This window comes from Labeo rohita, chromosome 24 (genome assembly GCF_022985175.1).
Source record: "Labeo rohita strain BAU-BD-2019 chromosome 24, IGBB_LRoh.1.0, whole genome shotgun sequence".
Classification (NCBI taxonomy): domain Eukaryota; kingdom Metazoa; phylum Chordata; class Actinopteri; order Cypriniformes; family Cyprinidae; genus Labeo; species Labeo rohita.
Window position 1 is genome coordinate 20,004,694 of NC_066892.1, and position 18,408 is coordinate 20,023,101.

Genomic DNA, 18,408 nt, shown 5'->3' on the forward strand with positions numbered 1-18,408 from the left:
CTAAGTTCAGTCAATATGACAAATATGCATTCATACATGGTTATGTTTTACAAGTTCTAATTACTAAAGTTTAATGCTCCATCATCATAATGTCATATTATATTGCTTACATGACTGATGCCAAGCGTTCATTCAGATATTTTAAAAAAACTGTGCCATTAATCTTTATATATTTGGTGAGTAAACTATAAATTTCATTCATTTAACATATTCAGTATTGGGGGCATTCAAGTTATTTGACATATTTGAACACTTTTTAAAAAAGTAACACAATAGTTACTTTCCCTAGTAATTTGTTACTTTTATAATGATGTAACTCAGTTACTAACTCAGTTACTATTTGTGAAAAGTAACTAGTAACTATAACTAATTACTTTTTTAAAGTAACATGCCCAACACTGCTTACAAGTTTGGAACAACATGAGGTTGAGTAATTAATGGCAGAATTGTTGTTTTTCAGTGAACTATCCCTTTATCTCCTGCCATCAGAAATTGAATCACTGAGTTGAGAATTGAATTAGTCCAATTTGTCACAAAATCATTCAGATCACTGTTTGATCACATAGCTTATGACTTAAACTTTTGTAAACTAAACCAAATAATCATTAATAAGAATCAAAACAATTATTTGTTTGTGAATCAGACATAACTAATACTCTCATAAATTTTTATGAACAAGCCCATACATTTTTATGAACAAGCCAAGACAGATGTCAAGTCACATGGACTACTTTATCAATGCTTTTATGGTGCTTTGTGTCCTTTTTGAAGCTTGACAGATTCAGTTCCTATTTATAGGAATTGCATGGAAAAGAACAATCAGCACATTATTCGAAATGTCACCATGGTTAGTTTTCTGTATTTCCATTCGGTTAAACATGGCATCTTCTCTGACTCCAAAGGCGTTGTTTGACATTTTATTTGAATGTTTATATTATTTTATTCGTGAATGTTGCATGTTATGCTTTGATCTAAATTGTTTTGCTCATTTTCTTATTATTTTATGTGTTCTGTGTTTGACAGTGATCTGGTTTTGAGGTGATGCGCCCAAATTGCACGCTGCATGTGGTTTACATCCGGTGGTCCCGTTCACCTCATGCCAAATGGGTTGAACTCCTAGCTGGCCTCCGTAATGGCCAAGCTCTCACCTAATGTATTTGGCTGATGCCTGGCACTCAAACACGACTAAATATTGCCGATGACCCAACAGATGACCCTACAATTGCATGCATTAGCAGTGTTGTGTTACGTCGAGGAGTGGTACTAACCAGTTTGTCGTTGCTGTCCAGGAGAGGCGTGTGCCTCCTCCGGTGCCCAGGAAGCCAGGGAAAGGTCCCGTGCTGCTGGTGAGAGACCGGTCTCTGGAGGGCTCCCAGCGGTTGGAGGCTCGTAAGCGGCTGTTAGCAGCCAAACGCGCTGCCGCCTCTCAGCGCCAGAGCTCTGCCACAGAATGCGCCGACAGCATCGAAATATACATCCCAGAAGCCCAAACACGATTATAAACACTGAAATCCGGGTGCTCAGAAGCCTATATAGACACACACACACACGTCTTCAACCATAATACAATAGCACTGAATGACAAAGGCAGGGTAGCTGTAACATAATCACTCCTCTTTTCTTGTGTAAAAGAGAGTTTCTTCACTGTGGGCTTCTACTCTATGTATTTATGACTTAATTTTACTCTCTTCCTCCATCCTGCCATTTGCAATGTAGCTCCCTTGTTAAACTCCCAAAGACTTTTAATATTTCTATTAGACACTCTATATTTAATTGTTAAAATAACCAATAATATATATACATTCATGCCTAAAATACAAGGTATTATTATGTCTGTTGATATTACTACCCAAATAATGCACATTAATGAATTTTACTATTTTATTTGTAGTTTTTTGCAGTTAGTGTAAGAGCCATATGTCTTGTGTTCTCACAGAGGACATAACTTCTAAAAGGGCAACATACCGATCACTTCTGAAGATTTTAACGCCAATGTAGCCACAAATTTAGTGTGTGTATGTAAATGTACATGTCAGGATTTTAGTACATCTACTACACTCTCTCACATGTCACCCTGCACCTCTGAGACAGGGCGAGGTTGTTCTGTTTTCAGTATCAGGGGATAGAATGGAAAAACCACCTCTTCTCTTCTTTCTTCTCATATTTTTCAACCTCCCACTCGGTCATCCTCTCCCGTCCTCTCAAACCATCCTATCTCCTTTCCTGTCTGCTCACTGTCTCACCTCAGCAGTGCCACTTACCTGTTTGACTGACATAGATGTCAGTTGTATCTATCCAATGTGACACATTTATCTGTCACAGCTTAACATGTGCACGTCATTGACAGAAGTTCTGTCAGAACACGCCACTCTTCAAGGCTCTGATTCATTAACCATTCATAAATTAGCAATGTGTCACGTTATGAAACATTACATACGGGCAGTCAGGGATTTCATTCAGCATTAAGCCCTGTTCACACTGACAGCGATGAAGTGAGGCAAAGTCTTATTTTCAAAGATTTCTGCCGATTTCTGGTGACATGAACAAGGTGGTGCGATGTGACCATATCCAATGAATTGCCACTTTATTTTTATTGTTTTGGTTGCAACTAGGTCACAATTGTAGCTTTATGGATTGTGAATTTTTATTTCATAATTGTAATTGTTGGAACTTTTGTAATTGCTATTTCTTATGTCTTTACTATTTCTCGCAATTGCGTTTTCATATCTCACAATCACACAGTGTATCACATAGGGCTGTCGACCAATTAATCACAATTAATCGCATCCAAAATAAGCTTGTTTTTGCATAATATATGTGCGTGCACTGTTTATATGTATTATGTGTATACAAATACACATATATATTTAAAAATATTTGGTGTATATATATTTTTAATATGTATATTTATATTCATATATAATTTATATTATATTTATTATAAATAAATATAGCATATGTTTTCTAAATAAATATATATATATACATATATTAATCAATTTGACAGCCCTGTGCTGCATATCACAAGAGATTTTATATATCTTAATTGTGACTTTCCTTCATGTAATTGCAATTTTAGGTAATAATTGTGATTTTATATTATATTTGTGACTTTATTTTTTCGCAATTATGTTCTTTAAATCTCAAAATCACAACATTAATATATCACAGTTGTGACTTTATATAATTGTGACTTTATGTAATTGTGATTTTACACGTTAAGGGCTGTCAAACGATTAATCGCGTCCAAAATAAGTGTTTGTTTTTGCATAATATATGTGTGTCCACTGTTTATATGTATTGTGTATATATAAATACACATACACATATATATTAAAAATATTTATGTGTGTGTATATATATATATATTAATATTTATAAATAATTTACATTATATTTATTATAAATAAATATAGCATATGTTTCCTAAATATATACGTGAATGTTTGTAAGTATATATACATAATAAATCTACACAGTTCTCACATAAATACAAACTTTTATTTTGGATGCAGTTAATCGTTTTGACAGCCCTGTGACCACGTATTACAAGAGATTTTATTTATCTTAATTGTGACTTTGCTTCATGTAATTGAAATTTTAGGTAATAATTATGAATTTATATTATATTTGTAACTTTATTTTTCGCGATTACGTTCTTTGTATATCAAAGCCGCATTATTAATATGTCACAATCGTGACATGTTAATTGCAACTTTTTATCAAAATCGTGACTATTTCTCTCACAGTCGCACAATATATCACATAGGGCTTTCAAACTATTAATCACGATTAATCTCACCCAAAATAAGTATATAATATAAAATGAAGTATAAATATAGCATATTTTTCCTAAATAGGTACATGCATGTGTGTGAGTATATATACATAATAAATATACACAGTACACAAATAAACACACAGGACTGTCAAACGATTAATCGCAATTAATCGCATCCAAAATAAGTTTGTTTTTGCATAATATATGTGTGTGTACTGTGTATATTTGTTATGTATATATAAATACACACATACATGTATATTATATATATATATATATATATATATATATATAACTTATATTACATAAATATAAATATTTTGTATATAAATATAGTATATTTTTCCTAAACATATACGTGTTTTTTATTTCTCTTAATTGTGACCATGTAATTGCAAGTTTATATTATAAACATTATTTGAACTTTATTTCTCACAACTTTATTTCTCACATTGTGACTTTCCATTATATTATCTTATTATTTTAACTTTGTTACAGCTTAGTTAACGTAACAGCAGCTCCTCCAGCAATAAAATCGCTGTCAGTGTGAATGGGCCGCGACAGGACAGGACATTTTTTTTAATTCTATGGCATTAATTAGCTCCGCCCACTGTGAAATCTCATAGGTCCATTCTGGTCTATACATTAACTAAACATTAAACATTTGACTGGCTGTGATTGTGTCATGTCACTCTGCAGTTTCTTGTTTAGTATGGACAAATTATCTTGGCAGTAAACACATCGTCGTGCCCCGTCAGGACATCTTGTTGAACTTGGCATAAGGTTCTTTTTAAAAATGCACATTATTTAGCATATTTTGTAAATACATAAATGATGAATTATAAAACGCCTTCCTGACTGCTTACTAATATAGCTCCTCACTATATTTGTCTAAATGTTTGTATAAATGGATATAAAGTAAAATATCAGTATTTTATAATGGAGTTGTAGAGATATTTAAAAGAGACATATTTAAACTTGCGGACCATAATTTCCCTCTTTACCTTTGCTTTTGACTTTCAACAACGCTTAAAGTATCATTTTAAATAAAACTGTAATCTCACAGCTCGAGAAATGTAATACATACACATTTTAATGAGCAGTTTATTCATTATATTTATAATCACAAGTTAGCATGATAGTCTTTATCCTCAGCCAAGTCAGTCAAGTGTGTTTTTTTTTCCACATCAAGTGCATGTACCCAAGTGCTTCCTAATTTTCCTAAAGGCATCTCTCTCTTTTTTTTTTAAACCGATATGTAGCACAGTTGATACTTTGTAATATAGATCAGCTACTTTCTTTTGTTTTTGTTTATACTAAGATGTACATACTTTCAGCAACCCTGCGGAGACAGTGCAAGTAGACACAGAGCACATACCATCAGTTTATCATTTTTCTATTTTAGGAAACTTTAACCATTGAATCACACTCTTGTGCTGCTTGTGTAATTGATTTGTAAACATCGCTGCATCATAGTTGCACTGACAGGTTACTCAATGCTAGTCAAAACCTAACTGCACTGTCTCATATTTTTCAATAACTGATAATACTAATTTGCACTTGTTAAATATGTTAAATAAACAGAGCTATTTCTTTTTTCTTTCTCAGAATACTTCACTGTGGATAGACACGTCACTATAAATATATACTGATATTAATTTCCCAGCAGCCAATGTGCAGCCATTCTCTATTTTCATAGACAGTTCAGTTGCATTGGCTTTAGTTTGATCCTGGTGGTGTTTATCTTATTAACAAACTCTTAGTTCCAGTTATTATGCACTAGAGCCCTTCTACTGTGGTTAATGTTTGTTTGAAATATTATTGATGTTTAAACGCTCGGCCTTAATTTATGAATATATGATAGTCATGCACAACGTAGCCTCAGGGGAGACTATATAACATGTGTATGAATGTGTGTGTGTATCTGTGTGTGTGTGTGTGTGTGTGTGTGTGTGTTTGTGTATGTCATGAAGGGGACTTATACTGGAAATGGTACAAGCATTCAATATTGACGACAAAACACCCATTCATATTGATATTTCTATATCAATGTGTTCTATAGTATTTCATGGCATTTACAGTCTAAATTTACACCAAAATTATAAACAATTTTGTTTTGGACAATCAGTGAGTAACATAAAGGACATCCATGTCATTTTATTTGAGAATGATACTGAAATATTTAATATTGATTACATTTCACTTTTAGTATTTAAAGAGATATTTATGAGACATTAGAGAAATATTTTGTGAGACTATATAGCACTAAAGTTTTTGCCGAAAGTGATCACGATCTCATTTTCTTAACTGTTGTCACTCACTGATGTGAAAATATCAGTTTCTATCTGGCAACGTAATAAGTCCTGACTTTTTAGGGTTTTATCTCCCAAAATAGAAGATTAGACTGTGTATTATTGCCAAAATGTGGACTGTGCACCCACCACAATGTTTTGGGAAATGAAGGCAGGATATTATGTATTTACTGTTCTTGTAAAAGCATAAACTTTATCAAAATGACTGTGTGTAAAAGCATAAACTTTATCAACATGACTGTGTGTAAATACATGAATGTTCTTCATTGTAAATGTAACCTACATCTAAGAATATCTTACTACTTACATTTTGTATTTATTGTAACAACACTGTTGATGTTATGGCACGTGTATGAAATTTTGATCATTAAAACAGTACAGATGCTCACAGCCATGAAGTTATTCTTTTCAAAATAAATGTATGTTTGTTCAGTCCAGAACTAATTAATGTTTATACATTTCCTACTTTTTGTCTCACAGTTTGTCTCGCAACTTTGTATCTTACAACTGTGACTACATCTTTTGTAATTGTCTTTATGTCTCAGAATAGTGACTTGTCCCACAATAGCAGTTTAACCTCTCTTAATTGGGACTTCTTATCTCGGAGTTATGACATTGTTTGTCATAAATGTTTTTATTTCTCGTAACTGTGACACTATTTCTCCCAGTTGAAACCCAATTATATCTCACAACTGTGACTGTTTATACTTCCATGTAATTGCAAATCTCACAGCACAACTTTTTATACCGCAAATGTGATTTCATTTCACCTATTATAAATTGTGATAGTGTTTCTCATCATTTATTTCAACTAATTGCGACTCCATTGTAACTCTGTTTTAGGCCATTTAGACAAAAAATATCAATTATGATTTGTAATGGTGACTTTATTTTGCATAACTTCATTTCTCACAGTTTTGACTTTATATCTTACAATTTGGCTTTTTATCTTTCTACTGTGACATCTAACAGTTATAAAACCATATATCACGGATATGATTCTCACAGTTTTGACTTTATACCTCATAATTGGGCTTATTTTTATTTCACAAATGCAGCAATTTCTCATAACTACCCTAGTGAAAAATAAATATACTCAAATGTATTTAAAATACATTTATTTAATGCTAACTGTACTACAAATACATTTACTTGTGCTGTACTTAATAAAAATACACTGCATTTGAATTTTATTATACTAAACTGGTATATTTAAAGTCTGCTAAATTGGAACAACTAATCTTGTACTTTAATTTGCACTTTAATTGTGCGGAAGTAGTGCTGAAGTCCAACTAAAGATATATTTAAGTATATTTGATTGTGCTAAAGTGGAACTATTGGAAGTATACTTTAGGTGCACTTTAAATATTTGCATTTAAAGACATTATATATTTATATAAAAATTTAATATAAAGTATATTATCTAAAAATTATACAGTCCTCATCAATAGTGACATTAAAACATATTTTAGGCTTAATATTAAGTGTGCATTGTGCACAAGTATTATTCCAAATAAAGTTAAATTACAATTTTTATATCACTAAGTCTAGAGCGATATGTCAGTAAATATGTTGATAGATTAGTAGATAGAGATGAATAGATATAGTTCTATATATAGTTCTATTTTTTTGCAATTGTGACTTTATTTTCAACGGTTGTGACATCTCACAATTATAAAATCACATATCACAGCTGTGAAATCGAAATCGGGAGATAGCTCACAATTGTTAAAGTGATATAAATATAGAAATTGTATTTATTTCTTGTAATTGCAACTTTTTTATTATTTTCTCACAACTGCAACAATTTCTCATGACTACATCTCTATTTTTTGTAATTGTGACTTTATTTTCACTGTTGTGACACCTCACAACTATAAAATCATATATCACAGCTGTGATTTTATTTCTCGTAATAGGGACATAACTTATAATTGTGACATTGATATATCATAATATCATAAGAATAGTCTTTATTTCCTATGTGATTGCAACTTTCATACAATTTTGACTATTACAGTTGACTATCACAATTTTAAACCTTAATATTATTCCAGAATTATGTCTTTGTGACTGTCTATCTTATAATTGTGATGTGTAATGGTGATTTTATTTTGCATAACTTAATTTCTCACAGTTTTGACTTTAGATATCACAATTTGGCTTATTTTTTATCTCACAACTGCAACAATTTCTCATAACTACATCTCTATTTTCGTACTTGCAACTATTTTCCACTTTTATGACATCTCACAATTAAAAAAATCATATATCTCAGCAGTGATTTTATTTCTCATAATAGGGACATAGCTTACAATTGTGAAACTGATATATCATAATATCATAAGAATAGTCTTTATTTCTTATGTGGTTGCAACTTTCATACAATTTTGACTATTGCAGTTGACTATTTTTAGTTGACAATTTTTAGCTTTCTTACTATTATTCCAGTTATGTCTTTGTGATTTGTAATGGTGATTTTATTTTGCTTAACTTTATTTCTCACATTTTTGACTTTAAATATAACAATCTTGCTGATTTTCAACTTTCTTCCTATTAGCTTTTACATACTTTTCTACTATGAACTAGGCTTCCATAGTTTTAAATCACTGCCCGAGGCCTGAGTAGGAGAACAGAGCTTCTTTGACTTATTAGTAGACACCTTCAGGCTTCTCCCACAGATGAACCCAGACAACATCTAATGTGTGTGAGACATCCATTCCATCCAAAAGTCTTCGATATTACAGAACATAATGTCTTTTTAAATATAGGTGTTCGGTTAATTAACCACTTTGAGCTGCTAATCACTTTGATCACTTGTTGCCAAGTAGACCAATGACCCTTTGAGTTGTTTGTTTGGATCTCGGCCCAGTGAGAAGTCTAAAGTAAAGAACAGCTGTCTAACCGAGTGTGATTGAATATCCAGGACAGACGTGTCCCTGCTAATCCGTCTTTATTGTCTGTGCTCAGATACACAGACATGCACACTCTCACAGACGCCATTGGCAAGCCATCGTTGACGTCTGGTTTTAGCTACTGCTAATTAAATGCAGGATTATGCTAATTGGCGTTCTTGTGAAGCTTACACACAGAGAAGAATGTCAGTATGATTTAGCAATAGCCTGTAGGAACATGCCTTTAATATGTGTGAGATGTCAAGGCAGGGCAGCAGTGAATCGGTATAAATCACCTCATTTGGATGGACCTGCTCATGCCGCCTTCCGCTTTATAAAAGCAATCCACCTATTCTGTCAGGCCTTACGTGCCGTTTCATTTATCAAACACTGCTGGAAAGAACTGTCATCTGAAGGCTAAGCTTTCCATGATATTCTTTGTTAGAGGTTTCAAAAACAGCCTTGAATGCAAGTACCATACTTATCGAACAATGTAGTTCAAAATAAGCAGGAGAAAGGAGATGAACGCCCGTTTTGTAGAAAACAAAACTTTATTTAAACACCGTGTGACCCCTATTTGCCACATACATTGCACAGTAAGGAGGAGAAGTCACATCATTGGGCATCATGTCACATTGGCTACTGTAAATGCACTGGTCTAAGGTCCCAAAACCTTGAAATCAACATATTTGGTGACATAAAACCATTCTTTATCCTCTGAAAAGTGGTCTCAACTTGATAAACAAACAAAAAAAGAAAAACTTAATACAATTCATGTAGTGTTCATTCTTCCAGCTCATTTGTCCAAGGTGTGTGTTTGTGTGTGTGTGTGTGTGTGTGTGTGTGTTTAGGGCTAGGGTGGGGAGCATGTGGGCACATTCACTGGCCGTTTCTACACTGAGTATTCAGAGGAAACCTCAGACTATAGTTCTGCTACATCTGAATATCCCTCAAGAGTAATGAAAGGAAAAAAAAGAAATGTACTAACAGCATCAGAAACTTTACAACAAAAAAACAATACAAAAACTGAACATCTATGAGACACAGAATGACCCGGTGCAGTAGTGATTAGAGTCTGTCGGAGAAAAAGCTAGAGTTGATAAGATACTGAGATGACCTGCCATTTGTGCAAAAAAACGAGGCAGAATATCGTGTTCTCTAAAAATGAGGCAAAATTGACAATCATAGAGCCGAATCTCTGAAAACGAGAAAAAAAAGACTCATGAGGAATGGGAGAAGAACTTGTCTTCTTGTAAAAAAGAAGAAAAGACAGGAAATCGTATTACTGTGTTTGGTTTTGGTCCCCTGTGTACAAAACGAAAAGATACATATTTATTTACATATAAATGGAATACAAAAGAAAGAACTGACTTGCCAAGGCACCTTGAAATGCTTTACATAAAGGAATCCTCATCAATTTGATTTACATTTACCAAAAATAGAAATGATCAGGCCATGCTTGTTTGCTTTCTGTTGCTCAGTCAAGTTTTTTCGAACTCCCTGTGAAGTTCGGTTTGGGGGGGCAAGAAACAAACATCGATGAAGCTCGTTCATTCATCCATCCGTCTTCAGGCGAGGAGCTGTTTGGCCTGCAGCTCCATTTCTGCAGCCCTCTTCAGCGCCACGTCAACCAGCAACTGGAAGCCGCTGAAGTCCTGGGTGAGATCGGGCGGGGTGGGCGGCGGGGTGTTGAACAGGCCGCTCTGGGGGCTGACGTTGCCCTCCCCTCGACACCCGAACAGGACGGCCGCGTCTGTGAGCGGAAGCTCCGTGGCCCCCTCCACGCCGAGGCGCGTCGACGTGCCGATGCCTTGCGTGGATGTGGTGATGGTGGTGTGGCAGATGACAGAAGGTCTGGGTAAGACAGGTCCAGGTGAGGGGGGTGTTTTGGGGGACAGGGCCTTTTTGGGGTAACCGTTAGTGGTGGGCGTGTTGCTGGTCGGATGAGGCGAACCGGGCTCGTAGCTGCTGCGGTCCTCTCCGTTAGCGAGCAGACCGTGTTTTGGGGATTGCGAGTTGTCGCTGAGCATCTCGCCGCCCTTGCTGCCCCGTCGCGAGATGGTGAACTGGTTGGGGTCCTTGCCGTCTTTCCGGAGCATCTCGGGAAGGAGTCTCCGCCGGGCGTTTATAAACCAGTTGCACACCTGTGGAGAAAAGAACATATTATGATACATCAAAATGCTAATGTGTCATAAATTTAGGTCCTGTCCCTTCCATAACATATATTATGCCCTACAATCTAGTATAAGCAGGTCTAGGGATGCAACGATTCCTCAATTCTATTCGAGCACTCAATTTAAAATATCCTTCATTGCATTTTGGATGTGTAACCAGAAGTGGCACATTCCACATATTAAACCCATTTAAAAATCATAATAAAGCATAATGCTATTAAGAATTCACAAACAATATGATTCAATTAAATAAATATTTGCAATGCTGGTTTAATACAAGTGCTCCATTCACAGTAAATGCTGCTACACAAACTGTTATCATTTACATGTGTGAAGCGTCTCAAACTTCATCTTTGCATATTGCTGTAAGTTTGGGTTTATTATGACGTTCATCTGGAAACGCAATGTGCGTTATTTCATCAGATTTGTGAGGTAAATAATTTATAAACCTACGCAAACACAGGAGAATATGCTAAAGTTAATCGCGATTTCAAAATACAAGTTTAAACCCTCGCTCTAAGTTTACACATTTTGATGTCCACATATTCAAGAAATTTCAGTGGCTGTAGCTTTTCTATTATAAAGAAATGGCCAAATATTAAAGATTAAGTGGACATTTGAATTAAATGTAGTTCAATCAATATTAAACACGGATTAGATCCCGCAGTAAAGTGTAAAAACATTTGTCAGGCCGTTGGCGCCCTCTGCAGGCATTTGTTATCATGCATAATGTACATTAGGTTTATTTTTTATAATACATTGTCTTTTAACAGTTTTGTTCAATAAAACCATGATTGCTTGCTTTTGATACTTTATTTGAACTAATTATTGTTGCTTCATTGCTATTATATATGTATTTTAAGTAATTTTAAAGGCTATTATTCACTTAGGTCTATTTTTGTTAAAATATATGTATATATATATATATATTACTCGATTAATCGTCAGAATAATCAACAGTTTACTCGATTACTAAAATAATCATTAGTGACAGCCCTAAGCAGGTCATCTAAATAATCTAAACAAGCTGTACTTTTTGGAAACGTTTTTAAACCAGAAGCTAAAAAGAAATGTTATATATATATATATATATATATATATATATATATATATATATTTACTTACTTACATTTAATTATTCTTATCAAAAGGTTTAATTAAAAAAATAAATTATGATAAACTGAATAAGTAAAAACGTACAGCATTTTATTTTAAAATATACAAATATAAATTATTTGCTTATGGGAAGAATAACCTCACATTCTATCTCTAATGTTTACCACCAGTTATTTTTTCAAAGTTCAAAGCCTACAGTACTAAAAAAAACATGATTTTGTTTCCACACTGTCTCACTTAAGTTTGTATTGAGTTAACATGTGACGGTTTTCTGTCTCTATTTTTGTTTTTCCTCTTTTAAAAAGCTGAGCTGGCCGTTGAAATCAGGAAGCTCTCAGCAGTGAGGATTTCTCTCAATCACCTAAGTAACTGTTCACCTTTATCCCTCAGATTGTGCTCTTTGTTAGGCCTAAGGGCTTTAGGCCTTAATAATGCTAATAGCGCTGTATCTTTCACGGCTCTGGTGAGCCTCACCTGAGGGGCTGTTGAGATCTACTCTAATGCAAATCCAACATTTCAGGCTACAGAAAACACATGTGAATGCTTGACTTCAGTGTGGAGCTCCACAAAAAGACCAATTACTACTGTGAGGTAACAGCTGACTGTTAACACCTTTAGTTCATATCAACAATTGAACTCTGTTGGCCTTTTTAATCAATGCAGATCGCGCACCACAGGCAACTGAAAATTTACATTAAAGTTTAAGTGAAAATGCATACAGATCTCAAATCTAAAATAAACTGTCAAATAATTATATAAACAATTAAAAAGTATAAAGTACTTGAATACACTCAGGCAATACTGTACATGTTAACAATTCCATTTATATTTCAGACTTAACCTTTCAGCCTGAAATATTTAAACTAGCTACAAAGTAAGCAAAGCTGTTTTGCCCTTTACAATTCTATTCTGCCTACTTTCCCAATACACACACTTGTGAGCATGCCTTAATGAAATAACTTGAGTTCTAACTTCTTTCTCAGTATCTAAAGAGCTTGTTTTCAAGATTCAGTCCTCAGTATGGTAATGTTCCTGTATTGTCTTCCAGCGAGTCTCTTCAGAAGAGAAGCCTCTTTGGCTCTCTGGGTAATGGGGCTGTATTGTGTATCCAACGGTCCGCCTGAGCCTGGTAGTCTTCACTATGTTAATGTGTGTGTATTGTGTCTCCCTATTGTTAGTGAGACAGCTGGCTGAGCGCAGGGGAAATTCCTAGCCCAGTGTCTGAGCAAGTCTCTCTCTCTCTCTCTCTCTCTCTCCCTCCCTCTCTCTCTCTATCTCTCTCTCTCTCTCTATGTGGCCACATCTCAGATGACTCAAAACAGTTATTCACTCATCTGTCCACAGGAATTCTCTCCATTGACTGCATTCACAGGAAGTGTTGTTTATATGACGCTAAAACTCAGCGGGAACAGAACGTGTGATCTTAAACACAGGAGCACTAGCGAAAAGAGCTGACTCTTTCTTTCTTCTGACACATTTTTTGGCTCGCTGCTAGTTATGACATTGAACCTTTCGGCTTCCTTCACACGTCAGTTGAACTAGACATTGGTGACAGCTAACTGCTCTCCTGTGAAGCATATAAATAGATTACTGATCAACAAAGCAGAAAACTGAAAAATTCCCCTTCGCATTCTTGACGGAAACATGCAGTCGTGAGAAACTTCAGACCTTCTCTGAAGCATAACTTCAGAAACTGCTATGGGTCATTCAAACATCTTTTTATTCAGGGTTCTTTATTCACCTTTCTGCCAATGATTTTCCATCTATTTTTTAATATCATATCTTTTAATCTATTTTTTAAAGACAGCATTTTAGATATAGCATTCACAAATGCAAATTCTAGACATTAAAATACTTTAGAACAAACTAAAACTAGAAAAATCTCTAACTAGAAAAGTTTTATTATTATTATTATTATTATTATTATTATTATTATTATTATTATTATTTGCTTCAGACTTTTCCAGACCTGGAAACACTGTTGTTGTTAACTAAAACCTTTACATGTATTATTTATTGTGTGTAAATGAAGTAATAATAATAATATAAAAGTTGTTAGAGCTGCTTAAATAATAAAAAAAAAAACCCTGAAAATCTAAAAATAAAAGCCAATTCAAAATATTAATAAACACTATAAGACTATATAAATAATACTAAAATAACACTGCCTGAATGTTTTAACATTTCCTTGACATGCCAAGTTTTCCATAATCATTGGAACTTTGTTTATTCTGATTAGCTTGGTGACATGAAATTTTTCTCTTGTTTGTTTGGTGTTTTTTTAGTTTCCTAGGACTGTACTAGGCCACACACATGCACTTTCTGAAAATGTTCTGTACCTGTAGTGTGGAGAGATGGGTCTGCTTTGACAACAGGGCTTTTTCCTGCTCTGATGGATAGGCATTGTAGCGGTGTTGGTAGAGCCAGTCCCGGAGTATCTGTACTGACTCTTTGGGCAAGTTTCCTCTCCTCTTCCTCTTCCCTGACACTCCTCCATTTGAAGAGAGGTCAAGAGGCACATCTAAACTGTCCTCATCCTCTGTCTCACTTCCGGACATCGCCAACACACCTGTAGTCATGAGACGTGAAATATTGGCACTTAAAAACTGAATTTTACAACTTTATTCTTTCTGTATGTGTTTAAGAGTATACGAAAAGGCTTCGACAACCAGAAAAAGTATAAAGTCAGGTTTATGTATTAGCAATATGTTCGTAAGAGTCAAATAAGTGTGTTTCAGGAAAAGAGTAAACTGGGAATCAGTGTACCCATGTGTGTGAAGAAGGACAAAAGACACCCAGTCAAACATCAACCCCCCAACCCCTGCTGAGGACCCTCCTCCTCCCCCTATCCTACACACACTGTCTCTCCCTCCAAAATGCCAACCGCTAAACGCTACACAACAGCGCCTGGCCGTCTGTATGCATGTATAAGCGTGTGTCTAAGAGAGAGAGAGTGTGTGTGTGTGGCAGCTGATGTGTCACATCCCTGCTGTCAAGCAAAGCCATGTGATTCATGGTTGGAGCGGAGGCGTCACAAAGACTGTAAACGGTGTCAATGTTTCATCGTGCCTTTGTAAATACTGTATGTACTCTCATGAAAACTGAAACAACTATGGTTAAAGACCATAGTTTTGCTTTCAAACTCACTTAAAGAGCCAGTTTACTATTTTCACAAACTTAAAATGTGATGTTAAGCAGAATGACAGTATCATTCACTATTTACTTTAATAGTATGAAAATAGTGAATCATGACTGAGTGTGTAACTTCTGCCTACCATCTCCTTTTGTGGAAGACAGAAAGTCATGCAGGTTTGGAATAACATGAGGGTGAGTAAATGATGACACAGTTTTGATTTTGGGCGAACTATCTCTTTAAATGCTGATCTGGCAACTTTTCCTGCTTATAATTATGACTTTAATATTGTTACTACTTGTTCCTGCGTAGCATAAACCAGTTAGTTTGTCAATAACACGTTTTACTCAGAGTGCTGAGGGGGACTTTTAGTTCATGAGCACCCTGTAAGTGAAACAAAACTTTCCCCAACTTCAGCTCGAGCGTGGGATACTTCACGGTCTAAAAACGAAAGAAGTGAAATCACGTACATATCTATGTTTAAGGTGGTGTGAGAAAACAAGTCGTGAAGAGGAGTAATGAAGAGCAATTTTGTCGTCGGCCTACATGAGGAGGAGGAGGGGGAGGGGAACCTGTTGCAAATCTCAAGACCGAACAAAAGAATGTCGCTTGTGGGACATTTCAAACTCTGTTTTTTCGACTTTTCATAGAGTGAAAACTTGTGAAATCACGTCAGGTGACAGATAAAAGGCTGACACGACTCTCTACACGGTTAGACGCCACAATATGTGAGAAACATTAACTTAATAACAAAGAATAACTCGGGCTCTATTGTGTGCTGCGAGAAACACGAGGTCGGAGGGAATGTGAAAGCGTCGCCTCGAGGAAGCAGCGCGAAATACACAAACTTCACAAAAGGAGGTCAGGAATTATTGTTGCACATTTTACTCCGCTACACAACTGCGGTGGAAGCAAAAAGAGTAGTCGTCAAATTAAAAAATGACACTTGGAAAGTTCCCCTCATATTCCCAGCAAAACTTGAGTCAGTGTTATGAGAAACTCTGAACGCGTGAACATTTTTTTCCAAGCCAAAGGCGTTCAAATATTACGCGAAGGCATTTTATATCTGCTGCACAACAAACCTAGAAGAGTTACATTGTTGACTATTTGAAGTTATAGTTGTATACTGGTTCGCGAACCACACTTTAAAACATCTCAAATAAATTCGACTGTTACATAAGCATGCTTGTACGAAATTAAAGCTTTTATGTTGTGAATAAAAACAACGCGTGTTAATAATGCTAAACTGCTCGTTGTGACAGCCCGCCAGCACATGGTGAGAAAAAGGCTGTTTTGTCTGCAGCGGAAAACAATAGCAGTATGCCAGACATTTTCTGTTCAACCATCATCGACAAGTTCCATCCACTCGTTACAATCACTGATAAAAATAAAACTACATATATCGCCGCTATCATCCACATCGACAGGATACATACCCTTTTTGGTCTTCATGTCCGTCAAAATTCCCCTTTTCACGTTGGCAACAAGGAGGTCGATTCTTCCTCGCTTTAATCACACACAACTGTATTATTCCAGATTGTTACAAAGTATCGAGCGAAATATTTCGTTTTGTCGAGGAATCGCCGCGGAGCGCGTTTTTCATTTGTCGGAGACGCAACACATTGTCGGGTACCTGGGACAGGCTGCGCGTCTCATTCAGTGTGTTTGATGTGGAAACTGGGTGACAGCTATCTTTGACAGCTGCGTGACTCAACGCGGTTAGATCCTCCCCCTCCGAGGGCAAGAGGGAAAAATCTGACATCAGACACACAAAACGGATAAAAAGAGACAGAAAAGGGCTTTTTGACAAACCGATACGAATCTTAAACGTGTGTACAGAAAGATCCAGCGCGCGGAGTGTGTTTGTGGAGACGTGTTTTGGACATTGAATTGGATCTAGTTCCTGCACGTTTCCCTTTAATGACTGCGGCAGAGAGACAGGAAGCTGGTTTATTATGAATGTAGGTTAACATTACCAAGAGGCAGACACATGGCAGGGATATATTTGGGACTGCTTTCATCAGCATACTTCTGTTAGGCGCCCTACTCCAAACAATATTTTTAATGGCGCGTTGTTTTTCTTGCGCTGAGATGTTACTGGTGTTTATATAGCAAAAACTGTGTTACTGCAGGATAGTGTTGATGTGTTATCAGGTGCAATGCGGCATTTATTTCAGGTGACAGATGTCCATGATGCTGTTGCAAACCTGTAAGACAGTAGAGGGAATGAATTCGAATGTAATAATCTTGGTTCCCAATCTAATTAACGATTACGGTTCGATTAAAAATTCCATTTGAGCGTTTGAAGAATAAGCTACGAAATAAACACGGTTCTTATTAGTCATAAATGATGACATAATTTCGAATTTAATAGAACAACACATCAAAAACCAGTTCACCACAATTCTTGCAAAACGTGTTTACTTTTAATTGACTTCTTACAGACTTTTTTTAGTTTTTAGAAATGACGTCAATACAACCCAACAGTTGACCACATCTTAAATGCAAAATACGAAATCACTAAAACTGTATTTTTATACGATAACACCGATTACTACAAAACGTGCATTTTTAATTTAATCTCATAGCCTAAGTTTTAAGTAGGCCTACAACATAACACGTTAACAGTTTTTGTTTTACAGTAGGAATCAGATTTATTCAACGAAGTGTTTTGATTCACTATAAAAGAGCCGGTCATAAGATTCATTTGCCGGGAACTAGACTACACTGGTCGCGTTGAATGTGTATGAATCATTAAAAAGAGTCGACTCACAAGAGTCACTTGTTCAGGAACCGGACTACTCTGGTGGCGCTGTACATGTTTTTAATTCATTAAAAAGAACCGATTCAAAAGAGTCATTTGTTCGGGATTCGGATTACCACATTGGTCGCTTTATGCACCGCGCTAGCGGTGTTGCGCTGCTGATTAGCAGTTTGAAACACATGTTGTGTTCCATGTGTTCTAGAACCTTTAAATAAATCGAACGCCAAAAACTAT

At 35.5% G+C, this 18,408-nt stretch overlaps 2 protein-coding genes across 9 annotated transcripts in view; one reads left to right on the top strand and one right to left on the bottom strand.

Annotated features, from left to right (window-relative positions):
• Positions 1-6,483, top strand: part of dlgap1b (discs, large (Drosophila) homolog-associated protein 1b) — a 138,756-nt gene extending 132,273 nt beyond the window's left edge. For 7 of the 8 annotated variants that reach the window (XM_051098116.1, XM_051098121.1, XM_051098119.1 and 4 more), the window contains one exon: positions 1,290-6,483. In XM_051098116.1, the coding sequence (XP_050954073.1) occupies positions 1,290-1,502 (213 nt within the window). In that variant the 3' untranslated portion in view covers positions 1,503-6,483. Of the gene's footprint in view, positions 1-1,023 lie in introns of all 8 variants that reach the window. The other variant, XM_051098122.1, reaches the window with a different exon arrangement.
• Positions 6,484-9,525: 3,042 nt separating this feature from the next.
• tgif1 (TGFB-induced factor homeobox 1) lies at positions 9,526-17,143 on the bottom strand. The gene is made up of 3 exons (XM_051098860.1): positions 16,847-17,143; positions 14,617-14,846; positions 9,526-11,131 (listed from the first exon to the last, which is right to left on the bottom strand). The coding sequence occupies exons 1-3, from the start codon at positions 16,860-16,862 to the stop codon at positions 10,556-10,558; spliced, it is 822 nt and encodes a 273-aa protein (XP_050954817.1). The 5' UTR covers positions 16,863-17,143; the 3' UTR covers positions 9,526-10,555.
• Between the last annotated feature and the right edge of the window lie 1,265 nt (positions 17,144-18,408).